Consider the following 23,094-nt stretch of genomic DNA (forward strand, 5'->3'; position numbering starts at 1 on the left):
CTATTGGAAGTTTGGTTCTGCTGCCTCACTGTGCCAGGGACCTGGGTTCGATTCCTGCCTTGGGTGACTGTCTCTGTGGAGTTTGCATGTTTTCCCCACATCTGCATGGGTTTCAAAAATGTGCAGGTTAGGTGGATTAGCCATGGTAAATGCACTAGGTTACGGGGATTAGGAGGTGGGGGATGGGCCTGGGTAAGATACTCATCAGTGCAGACTCGATGGGCCAAATGGCCTCCTTCTGCACTGTAGGGATTCTATGAACATGGATTTTAAGTGCCTCAGTATTTGCAGAGGTTCCATAACCATATAACTGGACAGGCTCACAGAGGAAAATTTCAAAACCAAGGCCTTACATATTCTTGCTTTCCAATCCACATCATAGTAGTAAGGCATATAACACTTAAAAAGGAGCCTAGAAATCTTCCTCCACACTACAATCCCACTTCTTTATTTCAAGTAATGTCTGGTGCTCTGCAACATTTTTGTGACTTCCCCTTAAGTTGCAGAATTCCACAGCATGGCATATTGAAGATAATGGCCATGTACGTTTACACTCCAAAATCACCTGAGCTTCTGATAAACCAATGTGTTTGGCATGGTCCCATGCAAAAACCATTTTGGCATGAAGAAGGGGAAAAGTGAAATTAAAGGAGGTTTCCTCAGCAGGCACTTGAAAACGACTAGCATACAGCTCAAAGCAACACTGAATGAGGCAAGGGAGCATGACACACATCCACACACTCGCTATGTAATGAGTGAATAGCCCATGTAGCCAAAGCAGGAATAAGGGATTTCCACAGCATAAATAAATTACAAAAAAGAAAATCTATTCACAAGGTAAAGAGTATCTCAATATTTAAGCACTGTGGTAACATTTCAAATTCTGTACCTCTATTCTCCAGCTTCAGTTGTACAACATTCAATCAATAATGCTACAACCATATCAATTTTGCTGTCTATCAAACCACCAAAACACAAGACATATGAAATACTGGAAGTTATTTTTCTATAACTGTTTCTGTACACCTTTTGAGAAATGAATGAAGAGCATTAAGCAAACAAATCAAGCAACACAAAACTGCACTCACAGGTATTTTTGGAAGTTGTACTGAACTATAACGATCACACCACCTGTTACTAATTCATGTCCCAGTGGCTTAACAAGGTTTCAGCATTTATTTTTCCCCTTCAGCATTTTTCCAAGATTTTCATAGGTAACATCCTCAAAACCTCAACATAGGTAAGTAGTGCCAGCGAATGTGATTGAGTAAATGGACATTGATAAACAATGCATACACTATGCTGTGTTTCTTTTATCAACCATTTAGGATTTCATTTCTTCCACTAATTTCCCTCTCTTCATCGAGAAAGAAAAAATTACTGACAAAGTCAGAAGCAAATTGCCTTAAACCTTTTCATCTCCAAGTAAAATTTTCCATCCTCAAAGGAAACAAACAATATGTGCTCACTGTATCTCAATGGACAAAAGAGCAACCATAACTAGTTACATGGGAAACACAATGGAATGCTTGCCACTCAGAACTGCTGGGGTATTAATGAAGGAAAATACATTGGGTGACATCATTATCTGTCATTAACAGTTAATTTAAACATATATCTAAATATGGAAAGATATTCTATACCAAAAAAGCATTTTAAGTGTACCTAAAGCACAAGGACAATGGTTCACAAAGGTAATTAGGAATGGGTAATGAATGCTGGCCCTTACCAGCAATGCTAACTGGTGGCTACCAGCATATTTCCCATATTTTACCTCCAAGAAATTGTTGGAAAACAGACAATGCTTGGAAACTCCTGATCTCATGTTAAATTCTGCAAAGGATTTCACAACAATGTGCTATTGTGCCTGAATAACTGTAATATTTAAATTGTTTAAACATCAACTACTTGCAAATAGCCATCAGAAATTTCTGGATACAAAGCAAACCTTTTTATTTCATATTCGATAATTTCCTCGTCAACATTATAAAATTTGCAATTGGTGTGGTTAATTCCATTTGTCTCCTTCAATAATAGATCATAATAGTCTACACAGATGGAGTACTTACACAGGTCTCAAAATGGGCTCCAAGCTTATTTGAATCAAGGCATTTTGCCTCTATAGCGAAATAGTAATCCTTTAAAATTGATGATGTCCAGAACAGAATGGATCTAATATTGCATAGGGAATATACAAAAAGGGAAACAACAATTTTATTTTGTTTCCAGTCGATACCATCAGACTGAGAATTATTCTAAAGTTCCTGTATTTATATAGTGTGATGGTACTGTGTCTTTAAGAAATGCATTTTAATCACGTTTCTCTGCAGGATGCTTTAAGCAGGCCCTGGCATTTTATTAGTGCCTTGTTGTCTGTAACCGGTATCCTTTATTGCCGCTGAGGCAGTACAATTGATATCATGCTGATTTTAATCTGGACTAATGCAATGTTCTGGGGTTTTAATCATCCTTTGGGGATTGAGTAGTGGAGCTTCGATAAGGATGGTTGACAGGTCAGGTGATATGCCTAGGACAGCTAATTTTTTAATAGAGCATTCCAAAATTTTAGTTTTGTTTCTCAGTTGCCGCCAGAAGCTGGTGGAAGAAGGCAGAGTCTCCTCTCTCTCCCCAGAAGCTTTCTGAAAGTTTCAGGACTAAGGAGCCTTGGAGAATAGATCCAACATTAAAAGATCTAATTCACAGCAGGTGTTAAAAAGCTGCAAATCCAGCATCACCTGAGAATACTTGTTTCGATGCCAAGTCTGAAGAAGGGTGTATGTCAGTGGGATGGTGCTTATCTTGGAACAACAGAGGTAGCTAGCTGTTAGGCGTATACTGTATTATGTTTAAGTCTTGTAATTGGTAAAAGTTATGCTAATTTTATTTGTTATATTTTAACTGTGTTCTTAAATAAACTTTGTTTGATAAAAGCTTCCAAGTGGGTCACTTGAATCAGTCCAGAGTGGGTTGGCTGTCTCGGCTAGAAGGGAAGCACACAAGGGCAGACAGATGCTGCATGAAAAGCTCAATGATCATCTGCAAGTAAATACCTGTTTTTTATTGAACATTTATTAAAATGTTCTTTATAGGTAGCAGTTCCATATTATGAGTATTATATATTATAATTTAGATTTTTTTATTCATTCACAGGATGTTGGTGTAGCTAGCTAGGCCAGCGTTTATTGCTCACCTCGGGGTGGCACGGTGGCACAGTGGTTAGCACTGCTGCCTCATAGCGCCAGAGACCCAGGTTCGATTCCCAGCTTGGGTCGCTGTCTGTGTGGAGTTTGCACATTCTTCCCACGTCTACGTGCGTTTCCTCCGGGTGCTCTGGTCTCCTCCCGCAGTCCAAAAATGTGTGGGTTAGGTTGATTGGCCATGTTTAATTGACCCTTAGTGTCAGTGGGGTTAGCAGGGTAAATGCATGGGGTTATGGGGAATAGGGCCTGGGTAGGATTGTGGTCGGTGCAGACTCGATGGGCCGAGTGGCCTCCTTCTGCACTGTAGGGATTCCATGATTCGAATTGCCCTTGACAAACAACACTCTGCCATTTTATGATAAGATTTTGCCCAACATATTTTTTACTAAAATATTTAAAATGATACTCTTGCAACATTTCACCTATCATTCATTTGCACCTCATCAAGTTCCCAATCTTATTTTAAGAAATTTAAAGAAAAAGCAAAATCACCATAAGCTACTGTACTGTTTCCAACAGCTCAGTGAAGACCTGTCAATGATAGGTCTTCTGATCCCCACTAGAAATGAAAAGTACATGGTCAACATTTTAAAGTAAAATTAAAGTTGTGATACAATTCATACCCACAAGTCTTCTCAAATGTTATTAGTTAAAACTTCATACAGATCAATACGAGCAAAAAAGTGTTAAATTGGTAATGAGCAACTGGAACAATCATTGCCAATTTCTACATATTAATTTCTTTATTTGGTGACTTTATGAAAATTGTTTTGCTCTAGGGGAGCTTTGTGTCAGATAATTCATTGTAGGTTAATACAAATCATGACTCCAAATTTACCATTTCTTGTCACCCAGGGCAAGTAAATTTCAAGGACAGTTTTTAAAGAAAATTGTGATTTTTCAAGTTCTTTCCCGTTCGCATTGTTTCTTGCAGTATGTATATTTGCAGTAATTTAAGGAACAAGTTAGTATTCTATCTTTCCAAAATGATATCAGGGATTAAGGTTAGTTTGAAGCTTTTTTCCTTCTAGGAATGAGGACGACACTGGAAAGGATGCTGTTCACAATTCAAACTGCAGCGGCGAGCATTCCCACACACTGCAACAGGCCTTCGGCGCTGGTATTGCCATAATGATCCCAACAAGTCAAATTCGCATTCAGACATAAAAAATATTTTGAACTTCCAGGATGTTAAAACCTCTGTTATTCTATCCCGTTCTCTGCCAGAAGGAAATCCTTTCGGGATTATTCGCTGGACGAGAGCAAAAGGCCGTAATTTTATTCTATGGGTTGGACGAGGAGGAAGGCCCCAAGCCTACCTTGGCCATTGTAAAGTTTCAGGTTTATTTATTAGTCACAAGTAAGGCTTACATTCACACTGCAATGAAGTTAATGTAAAATACCCCGAGTCGCCACAGTCCAGCACCTATTCAGGTCAATGCACCTAACCAGCATGTCTTTCAGAATCTGGGAGGAAACCGGAGCACCCGGAAGAAACCCACGCAGACACGGGGAGAACGTGCAAACTCCACACAGACAGTGACCCCAGCCGGGAATCGAACCTGGGTCCCTGGCGCTGTGAAGCAACAGTGCTAACCACTGTGCTACCGTGCCACTCCATGGCAGAACGGCTGGAACAGGGATCAAACCCCAGGCTGTTGGCATTAATCTGATCCACACACTAGCCATTTAGCCAACTAAGCTAACCAGCCCCCCACGCCTCTGTTATGATTACGTAAATTAGCCAGTTAGTTACAGTGCACAGTTATGAAATTTTAAATTTTAGAAAACTGTCTTGAAGATTCCATTTGTAAAAGAAAATCTTGGACTCGGTATAAAGGTTGTATCCACAATGGACTCCAAAGGGTCACCTCCCTTTTTCCTTGGGGATTCGGGCTGGAACCATTCAGACAGACAAAGAGGAGACATCCACAGACATGTACATTTAAAATTCAATGAGTGTTACAAAAAAGAAACTCATTGATTTGGTGGTTTTTCCTCCAAACACAAAAACACTAACTGATAAATCACTGTGAAGTGTGAGCAACCTTGACCTTTCATCAACAACAAGGGGGAAGGAAACTTTGGATAACTGTAATGGAATTACCACTTGCCTTATGTGGAAAGTGACTCAGCATTCTTGTACAGGTCACATAATAATAATGGCCACCTTGGCTTACCCATAGAAAACACTGAGAAGGGCAGGAAGTTGGCCTCAACACAGCGATCATCTTGAAGAAGCTTCAACCCAGGGAGACAGAGAAAGGCATCTAAAAACAGCCACTGGTCTGCTGTTGAGTTACTAGGCAGTTAAAAGTGCTGTCCCTGCAGAACAAAGTAAAGTGCCTTCTCTTCTCCATTTGAACCTGATTCCATCTACTAAGCTACCAGTTAACAGGCAATTCAGCAGTAGAAGCCATCGTAGCTGCAGAGAGAACTCTGCTGACTCTTTAGTGGGCAGGCAAGATCCCCACTACCTGGATTAAATTCTGCCCATGGTTGTTTTTCCTAAACAGCAAAAGTTCCCTCCTACATAAATCCGGTTCAATTCGACTGTCCTGGAGCAGTGACCACCTCAAATCATAGAATCCCTACAGTGCAAGTGGAGGCCATTTGACCCATCGAGTCTGCACCTAGCACAAACCCACAGGCCCTATTCCTGTAACCCCACATATTTACCCTGCTAATCCCCTGACACTAAGGGGCAATTTAGCATGGCCAATCAACCTAACCCGCACATCTTTGGACTATGGGAGGAAACCGGAACACCCGGAGGAAACCCACGCAGACACAGGGAGAACATGCAGACTCCACACAGACAGTGACCCGAGGCCAGAATCGAGCAGTGCTAACCACAGTGCCACCGTGCCGCCCACGCTGACATAGTATCAGTTTAATTACCCCACCACACCCTTGGGAGTACTGCATGGAAAACAATCTCAATTTAGAACCAACATTGATTTTTTTTAAATAAACAAAAATATAAATTGATATTTAACAAATTAAGAAACACCACAAGTATCACTCTTGGCCCATCACGATTCAGCACTTCATTTTCAAAATCGGTTTACGAGCCCCTGAATCCAACCAGCTTGCTAGTTTCCCATGCTTTTCTACCTATCCCCACCTTGGATATTCAGTTACCTGGCGATAGTCATTTTGACAGATGGATTTGCTGATGAAAGGGAAATCTGTATCACATTTCCAAAAGGGTATGTAAAGACTCTGTGTCTTTAATTTATCTCACTGTGCCTACTTTCAACTCCTGTCATTATCACCATTCATTTGCTGTTCTCCATTTAAGCATGTCATGGGTCATTCTATTTATTTTTCTATGCATTTGTGTTAATTTTGCTTCTTCTTTTATTGTGCTTTTCCCATGTAATAAATCCACTTCTTAAGACCCGAAACCTCAATCGATCCAGTTTTCCTATAGATGCTGCCTGACCAGCTGAATGTTTCCAGCTTTTCTGTTTTCCATGTACCGATTTCCAGCATTTTCACAATCACTTTAATTTGCTCATATGAATTTTTCTCTACCGGATTTAATTGGATTGTCACCAGCCAGTGAACAGTTGGACATATGGTTATTCAATATTATACAATACTGCTGTTCAAACAATGAAGTAAAAACAGAAAATGATGGAAATATGAAGAAGAAATGGAAATGACATCAAAAAGAAGAGCAGCAATGTTGAGGTTCCACTCTATAAAATTGGCAAAGAATCTGAATATTGAATCTGAAAATTGTCTGTGCCTTTAAGACTTGATTAGCTGTAAAGACTCACATTCCAATCATTATTCATTATTCTGTAAATTGAGTTTGTCTTTATATGCCCTGTTTGTGAACAGAACTCCCACTCACCTGACGAAGGAGCAGCGCTCTGAAAGCTAGTGGCTTTTGCTACCAAATAAACCTGTTGGACTTTAACCTGGTGTTGTTAGACTCCTTACTGTGTTTACCCCTGTCCAACGCCGGCATCTCCACATAAAGAATCTGAATGCATAGCACATAGCTAGAGTTCGATAAAGTGGTTTTCAAAACTACTTTTCCCTAACCCTCTCAGCATCAATTTGCATTGATAATTTTAATTCATAACATTACCTGAACTTAGTGAAGAATCCACTTTGCAGAATACCAAACAAAATTTGACACTGAACAATTAGTTCTCTATTTCCTACTTTGGACAATGGCTCAGATTTTGTGATGTGGAGATGCCGGCGTTGGACTGGGGTAAACACAGTAAGAAGTTTGACAACACCAGGTTAAAGTCCAACAGGTTTATTTGGTAGCAAAAGCCACACAAGCTTTCGAGGCTCTGAGCCCCTTCTTCAGGTGAGTGGGAATTCTGTTCACAAACAGAACTTATAAAGACACAGACTCAATTTACATGAATAATGGTTGGAATGTGAATACTTACAACTAATCCAGTCTTTAAGAAACAAAACAATGGGAGTGGAGAGAGCATCAAGACAGGCTAAAAAGATGTGTATTGTCTCCAGACAAGACAGCCAGTGAAACTCTGCAGGTCCACGCAACTGTGGGAGTTACAAATAGCGTGACATAAACCCAATATCCCGGTTGAGGCCGTCCTTGTGTGTGCGGAACTTGGCTATCAGTTTCTGCTCAGCGACTCTGCGCTGTCGTGTGTCGCGAAGGCCGCCTTGGAGAACGCTTACCCGAATATCAGAGGCCGAATGCCCGTGACCGCTGAAGTGCTCCCCAACAGGAAGAGAACAGTCTTGCCTGGTGATTGTCGAGCGGTGTTCATTCATCCGTTGTCGCAGCGTCTGCATAGTTTCCCCAATGTACAATGCCTCGGGACATCCTTTCTTGCAGCGTATCAGGTAGACAACGTTGGCCGAGTTGCAAGAGTATGTACCGTGTACCTGGTGGATGGTGTTCTCACGTGAGATGATGGCATCTGTGTCGATGATCCGGCACGTCTTGCAGAGGTTGCTGTGGCAGGGTTGTGTGGTGTCTTGGTCACTGTTCTCCTGAAGGCTGGGTAGTTTGCTGCGGACAATGGTCTGTTTGAGGTTGTGCGGTTGTTTGAAGGCAAGAAGTGGGGGTGTGGGGATGGCCTTGGCGAGATGTTGGTCTTCATCAATGACATGTTGAAGGCTCCGGAGGAGATGCCGTAGCTTCTCCGCTCCGGGGAAGTACTGGACAACGAAGGGTACTCTGTCCACTGTGTCCCGTGTTTGTCTTCTGAGGAGGTCGGTGCGGTTTTTCGCTGTGGCGCGTTGGAACTGTTGATCAATGAGTCTAGCGCCATATCATAAGAACAGGATATGGCGCTAGACTCATTGATCAACAGTTCCAACGCGCCACAGCGAAAAACCGCACCGACCTCCTCAGAAGACAAACACGGGACACAGTGGACAGAGTACCCTTCGTTGTCCAGTACTTCCCCGGAGCGGAGAAGCTACGGCATCTCCTCCGGAGCCTTCAACATGTCATTGATGAAGACCAACATCTCGCCAAGGCCATCCCCACACCCCCACTTCTTGCCTTCAAACAACCGCACAACCTCAAACAGACCATTGTCCGCAGCAAACTACCCAGCCTTCAGGAGAACAGTGACCAAGACACCACACAACCCTGCCACAGCAACCTCTGCAAGACGTGCCGGATCATCGACACAGATGCCATCATCTCACGTGAGAACACCATCCACCAGGTACACGGTACATACTCTTGCAACTCGGCCAACGTTGTCTACCTGATACGCTGCAAGAAAGGATGTCCCGAGGCATTGTACATTGGGGAAACTATGCAAACGCTGCGACAACGGATGAATGAACACCGCTCGACAATCACCAGGCAAGACTGTTCTCTTCCTGTTGGGGAGCACTTCAGCGGTCACGGGCATTCGGCCTCTGATATTCGGGTAAGCGTTCTCCAAGGCGGCCTTCGCGACACACGACAGCGCAGAGTCGCTGAGCAGAAACTGATAGCCAAGTTCCGCACACACAAGGACGGCCTCAACCGGGATATTGGGTTTATGTCACACTATTTGTAACTCCCACAGTTGCGTGGACCTGCAGAGTTTCACTGGCTGTCTTGTCTGGAGACAATACACATCTTTTTAGCCTGTCTTGATGCTCTCTCCACTCCCATTGTTTTGTTTCTTAAAGACTGGATTAGTTGTAAGTATTCGCATTCCAACCATTATTCATGTAAATTGAGTCTGTGTCTTTATAAGTTCTGTTTGTGAACAGAATTCCCACTCACCTGAAGAAGGGCTCAGAGCCTCGAAAGCTTGTGTGGCTTTTGCTACCAAATAAACCTGTTGGACTTTAACCTGGTGTTGTCAAACTTCTTACTCAGATTTTGTGGACAGTGATGAATAAGTGATGCCAGTGGTTTATTAGACTTCTACTTGACAACAGATTCTCTATGGGCTTCGGAAGGAAACTCGAGATAACTGAAAACCCAAAACAGCAGAGTGCCCGCGGCAGGGGATCTGGGATCTGAATGAGTGGAGCAAGCAACTATACATTTCCTTCAGCAATCAGAGAGTAGAATTCATACTGATGATGCGCAAGGTCTGAACCAGGAATTGCAAGTCAGAATATTTAGTTCAATGCCAAATCATGTATGGAAAGTAAAATTGAGAGAAAGAAAGATGGCATGAAGGAGATAGTGAAATAATAGGCAAAAAGGAAAAATGTATTTTGTTGTTCCAACAATAATTAAAACCTCAGTGAATGAGACTCCGCACTTGTGTTTATTAATTTTTGATGTCAGAGAGGTGGTTTGACAATAATTAAGACTTTTAACACGATTATAAAATTCTGTCAGATTGAACAAGTCCAAACATTTTCTAGCAAGTTCAATGGATATTTAGTGGGTATGTATCGCCGCTTCAATGACAAGACTCTCGGTGGGAAACCAGTACAATGAAGCCTCAGGTGATAAATGGCACTTCTTGATATCTATGTTTAACTGTGCACATGCAGTCGCTGCAAGTTGTTGTGAAGTGAGTGCTGCTTGCCAAAGTCATTTTTACTGAAAACCTCAGGTTATCGGAGGGTATATCGCAGGCAACATGTTAAAACCCTTCCAATTCAAAGTTCTCTTGAAATTTACCCTTTGTAAGAAATCATAGAAACCCTACAGTGCAGAAAGAGGCCATTCGACCCATCGAGTCTGCACCAACCACAATCCCACCCAGGCCCTACCCCCATATCCACCCGCTAATCCCTTTAACCGACACATCTCAGGACACTAAGGGGCAATTTAGCATGGCCAATCAACCTAACCCGCACGTCTTTGGGCTGTGGGAGGAAACCGGAGCACCCGGAGGAAACCCACGCAGACACGAGGAGAATGTGCAAACTCCACACAGACAGTGACCCAAGCCGGGAATGGAACCCAGGTCCCTGGAGCTGTGAAGCAGCAGTGCTAACCACTGTGCTACCGTGCCGTGCATTGTAAAAAATGTTATTTTTCAATTTCTGTTATTTTTTCCTGAATATCTTTATTTTAACAACAAATGTGAATGACACTTTGCGGCAATTAACAATGAGATGCTGCAGAATCCAACTATAAGGAAATTAAATTCATGGATAAAGTCATTTGCAGTCCAGGGTGCTTCAGCTATCATCCCATGACAACTGTCTAAACGTCAGGCTAAATCAAAGCTAAGTCTTAAGCTTCCTTAGGTTTTATAGGCTGCAATTGTATGACTGTAATCTTCATCAGTATGAAAAGAATAGTAATATCTTCAGCTCCACTTAGACACAACCTGCATTCCTGACTGGCTAGAACTTCAGCAGTGCTGTATTGGACACTACACTACACAAGTCTGAATGGAGGCAAATAACTCTCTTCCAACAAGTTTAAACAGTTAGAGAATGGAGAGAGAAGAATTCTATCTCTCGAAACAGTTAAACTGAGGTCAAATAGGTTTAAAGATTGTCTAGGGAACCCAGTGGAGCTCCTGAGCACTTTGTAAATTAGAAAAGACACTACAGTGTATTTGTACTCCAGTTTCAAACTGAAGACTACCCACTCTAGGGAGTATCACTTGAGAGACAGCCTGACCAGTCTTTGGATTTATACTGCAAGATTGGTGTTTGTGTAAAGCAGAAAACACACTGGTGGAGTCCTGTGAATTGTTCACTTTGTTCCACCGTTCTTGCTATGTAGCGTATCAAAAATCTATTCCAGATTATTTGCACCGATTCTCTTCTACATTTATTTTCTGAACAAGGTAAATTTCCATGAAGCTGAAGAATCAAAAAGAGCTGCCCATAATTAAATAAAATGAGTCCCAAGTTTGAACCAGTCTCTTCCAACAAAACACATTTGTTACATAGGACTTCCACAAGGAAAAGGTTTTTCTAATATATGTAAGTGAAACATAGATAGCCAAGTCAATAAATAGTCATAAACTCATAAAATATTTAGGATCAAAAATAAACAGTGCCACATGGGTATTCACTCTTTTAAAATCACAGTGGTGTTTTGTGATTATTTTCTACAGAATGCACCAGTTTTGCAGTAAACTTTAGCATCTTGTAATTAATCAAGTGATTCTCTCCTGACTACATATTCTTAGTAATTAAAGTTCTGTAATACAGTAGCTTATTCTTTCTGCTCCAGCACCTGCATTTCATTTGTTTACTTTCCCATAGTCATAAATCTGCACCACTGTCAATGTGCCATAATATTAGTGCAGTAATCAAAGTTAATTAGCTCTCTCAATACATCACAACAAGGCTATAATAGAGAATCATTTAGAGTGTTCCATATACCAAGTTACAAATGATTCATCAGTAACACAGCAATATGAAATCCCAAGTGACTGGTATTTAAGGAAAAAATGCCCAGTTTCACACTGATTAAATTCTATTGGAAGCTTGATGTATTATTTTTACCTCTATTTTTGACTAAAAATTTTGCAGTGGCTCAGTATGTTCTGGAAAAAGAAGGAAGACCACAAGTCCAGAATTCCTTTTAGTGATTTTATGATAATGCTAATTTACTGACATGCAGATTTCTTCATCACAGATTTCCGGATATGGACAAGGAAAGCATTAACCTATTGCAGGTTCTTCTGTTCAGTTTGCATTCACGAAAAGCAAAGTGAGTGCACTTTGTGGACAAAAAAATCAAACACGCAACAATGTCTAATGTTAGGAAGCATACTCAGCAAGTTACTGGACAGCTTTACAAATGTCTCTGTGGAAACCTCCTAATAATACTGGAAAGTAGGGAGGAAGACTGGAAAGGATCCTCTTCACTTGTCCAGAATCAGAGCTAAGCAAAATCAAACAAGACCACCATCTATACAACTTTAGTCAATGTTTGAATGTCTGCCTTCTCCCTTTAAAACTGATAATACCAGCTTTCACTGACCCTCAGAAGCTTATTCGCACAATGCAGTTTTTGTGACTATATTAAGGCCATGATACATTTGTGGATCTTGAATTCTTCACTAAGATCCCCTCCCTGTAGCTTAAAAGAAGACATAATTTCTGCAGTAAAACCAGAGAATAGTGGAAACATACAGCAAGAAGATAGGGTTCTTGGACAATGACCTTTTTATCAAGTTCATTCACCCAAATCTCTTTCTACCTGCTTCCAGATTTCCAGCATATGAAGGGTCTCTGAAGTATGTTGCTTTCATCATCTCTCATCTCTTCTTGTAGCTCTGGTATCTGATGTTATCAAGACAACTCTTTGCTGCATCTTTTCTTATGCAATATTATCCCTCCTCTAATCATGGTGACCAGAACTGCACACAGCATTCCAAATGTGAGCAAATCAATGCCCTGAGTATCACATCCTGCTGTTTTTCACCCATCCGTGAATTGTGTGCTCCAAGATCCAGTTTGCCTTAGTTGCTGTTATTGCACACAATAGTTTTAACAACTTAACCATCAAAACCCCCAAATTCTTTTTCCTGTTTATTATCCTGTAGGTTATAATTTAAATTGTGGTTCCAAAGTTTATTCTTCTTCCTTATCTTACCACTTTACAACAATTGACACTATTACATTTACCATTTCTCAGCCCAACTTCCTCCTCTGTCTAACTCCCGCACCCGATTAACTTGATCTTGATTGGAAGGTCCTGCTCTCCAAGTCGTCATTATCAGCTAATTTTGACTCCATTCCAATTTCCAAACCACTGAAACACAACATAAGATGTAAAGGTCCCACAACTGATCCTTGGAGCATCCCATAAGTCAATCATTCAATTCAATATCTCAGCCAAACAGGTCCGTTTTACTCCAGGTCATTAGTTACATTTGATCACAGTGTACAAAATTATCACGTTGAAGGTTAACAGTTAATTATGAATTTCGCTCAACTACTTAACCAACCTGGTTCACTAATCGAATTGGAGACAATCAAACTATCACTGAGAGCTGAGAGTTTTGCCAGTTAGCGCTAGATAACCCTGTAAGTTGATATACGAATGGAAAAAGTGATTCTTCCAGGCAGGATACAGGAAGTCTCTCAGTGCAATGTGCTAGCAGCTTGTTTGCTTTTATCTAGTTGAATAGCAAGATGCAAACTCAGGAATCTCTGCCAAGCCATGCCCAATTGCTTTGGTAAGTAAAGGGTGTTGTTACAGCAATAGTGTGTACATCCTAAATTAGGCAACCACAAGTTCCACCTCAGTGGATTTCTCATTAGCTTGGTTTGGAGACCTTTGAAGAGACTGATAAGTTTCCACATGCATCATATACCCATCTGGCCATAAACAAAATCCCCAGTTCTAATTATTTTTTTAAAAGATCCTTTTAAAAATTGAAATGTAATTTCACAGAAATAAATTCATGCTACTCGGCTTTTAAACACATCGCAAAGTCATAAAAGCAATGAAATTCTGATGATGAAAATTTCAATTTCAACAGAATAAAATGGCAATGAAATCACGCTTTATTTACAGTCCAAAATCAGAGCAGTCATCTGTGATTTAGTGCATAAGGAACAATGAAATTCACCTCATCGGCAAAATGGAAATTTGTGTTTCCATTGAAAGTGATCATTAAAAAAAAATGAAACAGACAAATTCCATCTGCTCATATATACAAGAGCAGATAGAGGCATGATAGATCAAATAGCCTGCTCTATACTGTCAGATTCTGTGAATTCAATGCCATTTACTTTATAAAAATTGGCTAATACTCATGTTATGCATTAATATATTCAAACTGATAAATGATTCATTTTGGAAGAAATAATGTAGGGAGGAGTTATACAATAAATGGCAGAGTCATCAGGAGTATAGAAACACAGAGGGACCTAGGTGTGCAAGTCCACAAATCCTTGAAGGTGGCAACACAGGTGGAGAAGGTGGTGAAGAAGGCATATGGTATGCTTGCCTTTATAGGACGGGGTATAGAGTATAAAAGCTGGAGTCTGATGATGCAGCTGTATAGAATGCTGTTAGGCCACATTTGGAGTACTGCGTCCAGTTCTGGTCGCCGCACTACCAGAAGGACGTGGAGGCATTGGAGAGAGTGCAGAGAAGGTTTACCAGGATGTTGCCTGGTATGGAGGGTCTTAGCTATGAGGAGAGATTGGGTAGACTGCGGTTGTTCTCCTTGGAAAGACAGAGAATGAGGGGAGATCTAATAGAGGTATACAAGATTATGAAGGGTATAGATAGGGTGAACAGTGGGAAGCTTTTTCCCAGGTCGGAGGTGACGATCACGAGGGGTCACGGGCTCAAGCTGAGAGGGGCGAAGTATAACTCAGACATCAGAGGGACGTTTTTTACACAGAGGGTGGTGGAGGCAGGCACGCTGACATCGTTTAAGACTTACCTGGATAGTCACATGAGCAGCCTGGGAATGGAGGGATACAAACGATTGGTCTAGTTGGACCAAGGAGCGGCACAGGCTTGGAGGGCCGAAGGGCCTGTTTCCTGTGCTGTACTGTTCTTTGTTCTTTGTTCTTTGTTCATTTGTAGTTTGGATGATAAAGGAAGTTGTACAGATTTCCTTTACACAATCTTATCTACGATGAAGCGAGTTTTCAACTAGATTTTGCCACTGACCACCAAATCCAGCTTCCAGTCAATATCAAAAGGGTAATAGCTAAAATAGTTTTGGCTTCTGCCCAAAATCCTTTGTATGTTTATGACTATGAAGGGAGGCTGGATAGCCTGGGGTTGTTTTCCTTCGAGCAGAGAAAGCTGAGGTGGGACCTGACCAAGGTGTAAAAAATTATGAGGGATAGGGTAGATAGGAAGGAACTTTTCCCCTTAATAAAGGGGTCAATAACCAGGGATTTGAGGAAAGCCTTTCCATCCAGAGGGTGGTGGTGAATCTGGAACTCACTGCCTGAAAGGATGGCAGAAGCAAGAACCCTCACAACATTTAAGAAGCATTTAGATTAACACTTGAAGTGCAATAGCATACAAGGCTTTGGACTAGGTACTGGAAAATGGGGTTAGAATAGGTAGGTGCTTGGAGGCTGGCACAGCGACAGTGGGCTAAAGAGTCCTTTTTTTTAGCGGTAAAACTCTATGAACAGGATTCTCTGGTCTCGTCGAGTGAGAACAGAATATTTGGCATTCCAGTCAAAACTTCATTCACTCTCAACGGCACTGAAAAATCAGAGCCGCGAATGAGGATGGAAGAGTTCGGCCTATGACTCTATGACTGAGCTACAGATGCCACAAGCAGACAAGACCCATATTAATAAAAACTTGAGTCTTCATTTTCCACTATGGACAGGTTAGTTGCCCAGTTTAAGTTTTGCAGTTAACAGGTCATGAATTCTGACCAAACACTTCATGAAGGATATTAAGATGCACACTATGTTCTTCACCTTGTTTTATCATAGCAGACACTCCAGATGATATCCAGCTGCTTGCTTTGCCCAATCCTCAGAATCCTTTAGCTTAACAACAAGTCTGGAAAACACAGATTTTGTACCAAACTTCCCCAAATACCAAGACCTCATATTCACAATAAACAAAACATCCTACAACTCAGTTCAAACGTTCTGCTATCTTGGGAGTGTGCTCTCCAACAACACCATGTTGTCTACAGTGAAATGAACATGCCGCTAGGAGGCACAACTTTCATAGACTAACGTGACACACCGACTTTAAATTCATATCCCTTAGTTGTTGTGCCTCAGCACTACCATGTTTGTACAGTACACATATGGTTTCCTAAGAAAATTAGCAGTTGTTAACATGCTTATTCTGCTTGAAACACATTTCTGTAATTAGAATTACATTATACTGATGCAACCTAATTGATTTATAAATGTTTGTGCATTATTGCTAAGTAACAAACAATCTGCTTTGATTGAAAAGGTTAATAATTCCAGGTCCAAATAACTGGGGTTGAAAGCAGAAAATAATTACGCTGTGCGTTTTCTCATTTTTTTTCCAAGGTGCTGGGTGATTTCACGGGATGATATTAATCCCACATACTTGTGTTTGGAATGTCATAAAAAGGGTAACTAAGTATCAGAAATTGTCATTTAAAAGACAGCATTGGTGGGCTGCCTTCAAAGGTTCAATATCTTCCCTTCACTCCACTGAATTCCCAATCAAAGTCACACGGGGGTGGGAGGGGGGTGACGAAATTACATAGGGAATTGTCACAGATACTCTTGGGTATCTCTGGTAGCTCAAAGAATAGTAAGACTGTTGGGAACAGATGCCTACACGCGGTCTTTGCAGCAGCTGAACACTCGCTCAGGAAATTAGGGATGAAAATATTTTCCCAAAGAATTGCAACTTAATGCATTGTGGTGCATTGGTGTACTAACCCCTTGCTCTCTTGCACCAGGAAGTGACAAGATAAAGTTTTACATAAGATTCCTCACAAATCCAGTCTCTAAGCTTCAGTTCCAAAGGAGGAAAACAAAATTAAGGATAACTAGTCATCTTTTCACACATGGGGAGAACAAGAAAAAGTAAAAAATAATCTTTCTTGCAACACAACCTAAAGTTCTTCAGCTCAAGCTCATTTTTAATTCAGAAAGAAGTCGCTGCAGTTACCATCCAGCTATCTTTCCTTCTGCAAGGAACCTCCCAATGAACTTTAGAATCAAGCTATCTTATTATGATCTCTTTTATGATCATTTTCCCTCTTATAATCTTCTTGTCCAATTGCAAAATATCAACTGCCTTGTAGCCACAAGGTGAGCAATGAACATGTCTGAATGCCTTTTGGTGCTCAGATCCCTCTCTGGCTCAAAAGGGCCAGATGCACAATAGTCACATCTCCCCGAGAAACAATAGTGCTCCCTTTAAATTGACAATCTAATAAAAATGTTTACAAAACTGCGGCAATAGGCACTGCAAAGAAAAGTGGCTGCACAGTGATTTTTATTTTTATTACAACTGTATCATACAAATTTCCCCCGAGGAAAACTCAATCCTGCAGGAATGTAAGTCATATTAGAGCATTGTCCCATTAGTGTCCCTTCCCACATTTCGTCAGTCTTCTGAATGGCAAATTGCAACAGACAGGAGTACTCCATTGTATAATAACAATATGATTTTGGAGTTTGCATTTGTTGTCCCAATTAGCTAAGAATGTATTATTTAGTAACTACCCATAACCAGCTAGCTCAGGGATGCTATAATGCTGCTACTCTGACACGCAGTAACATTTTGTGCTCTTGTAACCTCCAGAATGGAAATAAATTCTTAAAGGGGAAATACCAGCATATTTTCAATCATTTCTCCTCCCTTTATGCGTTGGCTGAGGATGTTCATTAGAAAAATGTAACATGTGCATTTAATTTTGTCAAAAATAACACACGGTTCTCAGAAATAACAAATCGCAACACCTGTGGTAAAATATTCAAATCTTGCTGGAGTCCAGTACTTCAAACAGTGAAAACACACAGCTCAGGCAGTTCACTGGTTTTGCAACTGGGAGTCTTAGTTGGCTGTACATAAAAAAGGGGAAACTGACATTTGATACATTTTGCCAAACTGAAATATGATCCCAGAAATGCCAAATCCAAATATACATAGCATGTCTCTTGGGAATATATTTCTTACGAATTTCAGCTTTTACATTAACTATTCAATGAATATGGTTTTATACTGCCCCAGTCTTAGAATTTTCCAATGAGATTCTTGGATGGCTGTGTTAATTCTGCAGTCTCATTTGGGGGCTTCCACTGCAGGGGACCATGGGCAAAATCAGTACAACAATGTTCTAACCCCATCTGCAACTAATATCCCGGTGAGCATGGTTTCCCCACTGGGAATACAGATCATGGAATTATCCCTTGTACTTGAAATTTTTTAATGGTTGTAACAATGATCAAGATAAATATTCCAGAGTTAAGCTATTATCAACCTAGCCCTTCCCGTTGGACAGTTGGGTTTTATGACAGATAAATCTTCAAATCTCAGTGTGCAATTTAAAAATCTTTGGTCCAAAAGGTAAAACTAAATCAATAGACTTAAAAGTTTATTTTTTATTAGTGTCACAAGGAGGCTTACATTAACATTGGAATAAAGTTACTGTGAAAATCCTCTAGTCGCCACATTCCGGTGCCTGTTTGGGTACGCTGAGGGAGAATTTAGCATGCCCAATACACCTAACCAGCACATCTATTTGGAGTGTGGGGGGAAACCGGAGCACCCGGAGGAAACCCATGCCGACACGGGGAGAATGTACAGACTCCGCACAGTGACCCAAGCTAGGAATTGAGCCCGGGTCCCTGGCGCTGTGAGGCAGCAGTGCTAACCACTGTGCCGCCCCTTAGTAGTGAGCATGTATGAATTAAGTGTGCTGAAGTCTTGTTTGTACATGACATGGAAAAACTCACCCAGTCCTCCAGTATCTTCTGTGTAGCCTCATTGGCTCGAGTTCGATTTCTGCAGGCTAGGACAACATGTGCTCCATGCAAAGCTAAAGAGCGTGCAGTTTCATAACCTACCGAGAAAAACATTGTTATTGCTTACATCTGTTTTGGTGGGGTTGGGGGGATAAGTAGTTTCCATACTTTCATACATCTCTGCTTCAATAAACAATAATTTTGTAACACTTTGTATGGGGCTGCACAATCTCCAAGCGCTGATTTATATCAAGACCTGAGATTGCAACTTACCAACTAGCCACCAATCTGTCAGGTAACTTGCACCAATAATAGTGCCTAATTGAAAAACATACAAGTTAACAGAGTAATTTTCTCTGAAAAGGTGGGCACTGATCAATTTTTTCAAAACTAGGGAGTATTATTTGCTACAAGCACAATGTTTCTGCCAAAACAACAGTGCACATGCAAAGTCTATATTTCCCACTTGCAATTCTATTCATTTTGAATTTAGCATTTCAATTTCCTTGATGCTGCAAAATTGGTTCCCATTTGCAAAAGAAATAAAATGCCCAAAGGGATCATGCAGAATCACCTAAAGTTTAGTATAAACTATATGATAAATGAGATGCAGTTCAGTGCTGTTTATTTCTATATTAGACACTTGCCAACTGTACAATCTTTCCAAATACCTTTTCAGTCATTTTATAGCAAATGGGAGCATATTCCTGCCAAACTCTGGCCAACACTCAAAGTAATAATTTGCTATAGTTTAAATGCAATCTTTTAAAAGTTTAGCGTGACTGCCTATTTTCAATCTTCGGCTCACTTCTCCCCACTGCAATTGAAGTTTGGGAAAAATTACTTTTCAGTACTTTGGGAATCATCCCTAAATTGTTCTACATTACCCCCACCTGCACAACATTTATTAACAGTTCAGTTCAACCTTGGTTTATGTGGCAGAGGATCACAAAAATGTGTCTTAAAATCCACCGAAGATACTAAAAAAAAAGTGAAATTGACATGGCTCTGATCCAAAACAATTCAATGGATACTTGATCCAGTTTTCCATTTAATATGCCAACAATGTCCACGTTAGCCTGTGGTTTCAGATTACCCTCCCAATTAATGGCCTTTTTTAAAACCCACTATGAACCCCTGCTCAGACAATTCAAGGCATACATAACAGTGGGAGCCACTGCATTGATCTTTTACTAGCCATGTTAACTGTAATGATTTCAATCAGGCCATTGCGGTTGGCCGATTGGAATATGAACTCCCTCATTAAGGAATCAATTGATGGGCCAATCAGGGAGTCTTTTCCTTGTATTTAACCGGGAGTGTCAGTTCCTCTGGCACTTCTGAAGGTAGACTGCTGACTGATAGCACTCTGTGTACTGCTGTTGGAATTGTAAATAAAGGGATTTTGATGAAGGGACTTCTGCCTCCGAAGACTTATTACATTAACATAATCAGCTCATACAGTTAGTCACAAATTGTGTTGTTTTTCCCCTGATCACTGAACATTTCTGCATCATTGGACACTTCAGTTTATCTAGGATGTATGAAAACCATTGGTTAGCTGTAATACTCGGAAGAAATAGGGCTGTTGTTGGGTGTACTGATTTGACACTTCTTGTCAATATCTTATCAATTACGTTGTTAAACAGGTAATGGATATTTGCACATCTATAAATGGGATAGTACTGAAAGGAGTTACAAATGGGGATAGCTGGGACACTGGATGGTTGGAATAGTATTGAATGAAATCAATAAGTCAATTAAGTCAATAAACTCTCTCCAGCAAAGAAAGAAGTACCTTAGTAAATGTGCTCTGAGGTTACCAATGGAAAGGTTAATCTGCTCATTTAACCTCTGCTCATTATCAACTAAATCTGAAGAAAATGTTATATCTTATAAAGTTCCACCCACTGATTTGGTGCATTATTGAAAGAGGACAAAGTATAATATGTTGGGCAAGATCACACACTTGAATTTCTCATACAAGAATTATCAAGAACTGTAAACCTGATTAACAAACAACATGCTATTGATAACAAGTAGAAACATGGAAAATCATTTTTTGAACTGCCACCAAATTCATAAGGATTCCTGAATTCAAACATTTTTCAACTAATCAAACATTTCCTCCAGATGAGGAATAATGCACCATTGTACGTGCAGCCCTAACGCTAATGAGACCTTTCTGATTACCAGATGCAAAATGAACCTCAAATTTCTGCGGAATCTTACATTAAAATCAACTCATACAGCAGCCAAAAGCACAAGTCCTGGGTTTCTCAGAGACCAATCACTATGGTTCAGGCTATGAAGACTTATCTTTACAAAACAACCAAATTTCTGAGACAGATGTATGCATTATATGAGAAGGATAATTTGCCTGACAACTGCTTCACTATAAAATATATTAATAAGCATATAGATGTCACGATGCATTGTGTGAAACGCAATAAATACCACATGAAACCAAGGCATAGGATTAACATCGTCACCTATTGTGTTGCAAGCAAAGAATATGGATTCCCAGTGTTTATTGGAAAATAATTTTAATGTCAAAATTTGCAGTTTAACAACCATGCACAAACCAATGTTGGAGCATCAAGGAAATTGGAATCTTAAATTCAGAATGAAGAGAATAAATAGTACGTCTAAATACAACAAATATTATGCCTTACTCATATGTAGGGAAGTCCATGTTTAATCATTTTAATGGTTTTAGTTTAGTTATGTGCAATTATCAAGAAATCAAAGTGTATAAATCAAGAAATTTAATCACACTAAGCCTTTGCCTTTAGATGTGTTCCTCCTTGACAAGTGTTTAAGTTTATTTATTAGTATCACAAATAGGCTTACATTAACACTGTAATGAAGTTACTGTGAAAATCCCCTAGTCGCCACACTCCGGCGCTTGTTCGGGTACACTGAGGGAGAATTTAGCCTGGCCAATGCACCTAACCAGCACGTCTTTCCGACTGTGGGGGGAAACCAGAGCACCTGGAGCAAACCCACGCAGACATGGGGATATTGCCTTCGGCCAAAGAAGGGCTACATTTTATAGTTTTACTGCAGGATTAATGTTGAAGGGAGTTTACTATTACATTTTTATGGCTTTATTACAGGACACGTGAGGTCTCTTGTAGTTTAATTGTCAAAACAAATGCTGCAGAAATGTTGTTAACTAAGGAAAAGGTCAGGCCTATCAGAGCAATAGTAACTTGTGGGTTGAGTCAGAGGATCTGGGCAGGGCTCTCAGTTAGTACTTTGTCAACACTAAGGGGAGGGATGATGCAGACATTCTAGTTAAAGAGGAGTGTGAAAAATTAGATACAATTAGCATAGTGAGAGAGGAAGTACTGAAGTGTCTGGCATCCTTAAAATTAGATAAATAATTAGAGCCAGATGGATTGTACTAAGCGCTGAGGATCATTTTCCAATCCTCTCTGGATACGTTGACATCCCAGAGTGTTGGAGGTCTGCGAATGTTGTACCATCATTTAAAAAGGGAGCAGGGGATAGGCCGGAAAAATAAAGGCCAGTCAGTCTGAATTTGGTGGTGGGCAAATTACCAGAAACAATTCTAAGAAAGACACGGATTGATCAGGGTTACTCAGTGCGGTTTTATTCGGGAAAGATCCTGTCTTACTAACTTAATAGTTTTTTTGAGGAAGTAACAAAGAGGATTGATAAGGGTAGTGCAGTGGATGTCGTGTACATATATTTCAGTAAGGTAGCTAGTCTGCAGGTAGTTAAAGCTGTAGGTTCCTTTTAGATGACTTTTCCAACTCATTCTTCCAGTTAGTTATATGTCGACTTCAATCTTAAACCGAGATTAGGGTGAACCCCAGATCATAGAAATCATAGAAACCCTACAGTGCAAAAGGAGGCCATTCGGCCCATCAAGTCTGCACCGACCACAATCCCACCCAGGCCCTACCCCCACATATTTACCTGCTAATCCCTCTAACCTACGCATCTCAGGACTCTAAGGGGCAATTTTTAACCTGCCAATCAACCTAACCCGCACATCTTTGGACTGTGGGAGGAAACCGGAGCACCCAGAGGAAACCCACGCAGACACGAGGAGAATGTGCAAACTCCACGC

At 40.6% G+C, this 23,094-nt stretch overlaps 1 protein-coding gene across 2 annotated transcripts in view; it reads right to left on the reverse strand.

The window, feature by feature from the left end:
- Window positions 1-23,094, reverse strand: part of wwox (WW domain containing oxidoreductase) — a 924,282-nt gene that overhangs the window by 795,633 nt on the left and 105,555 nt on the right. For both annotated transcript variants that reach the window (XM_078210560.1, XM_078210561.1), the window contains exon 5: window positions 18,984-19,090. In XM_078210560.1, the coding sequence (XP_078066686.1) occupies window positions 18,984-19,090 (107 nt within the window). The remainder of the gene's footprint in view (window positions 1-18,983; window positions 19,091-23,094) is intronic.

Source organism: Mustelus asterias, chromosome 4, assembly GCF_964213995.1.
Source record: "Mustelus asterias chromosome 4, sMusAst1.hap1.1, whole genome shotgun sequence".
NCBI classification, from domain to species: domain Eukaryota; kingdom Metazoa; phylum Chordata; class Chondrichthyes; order Carcharhiniformes; family Triakidae; genus Mustelus; species Mustelus asterias.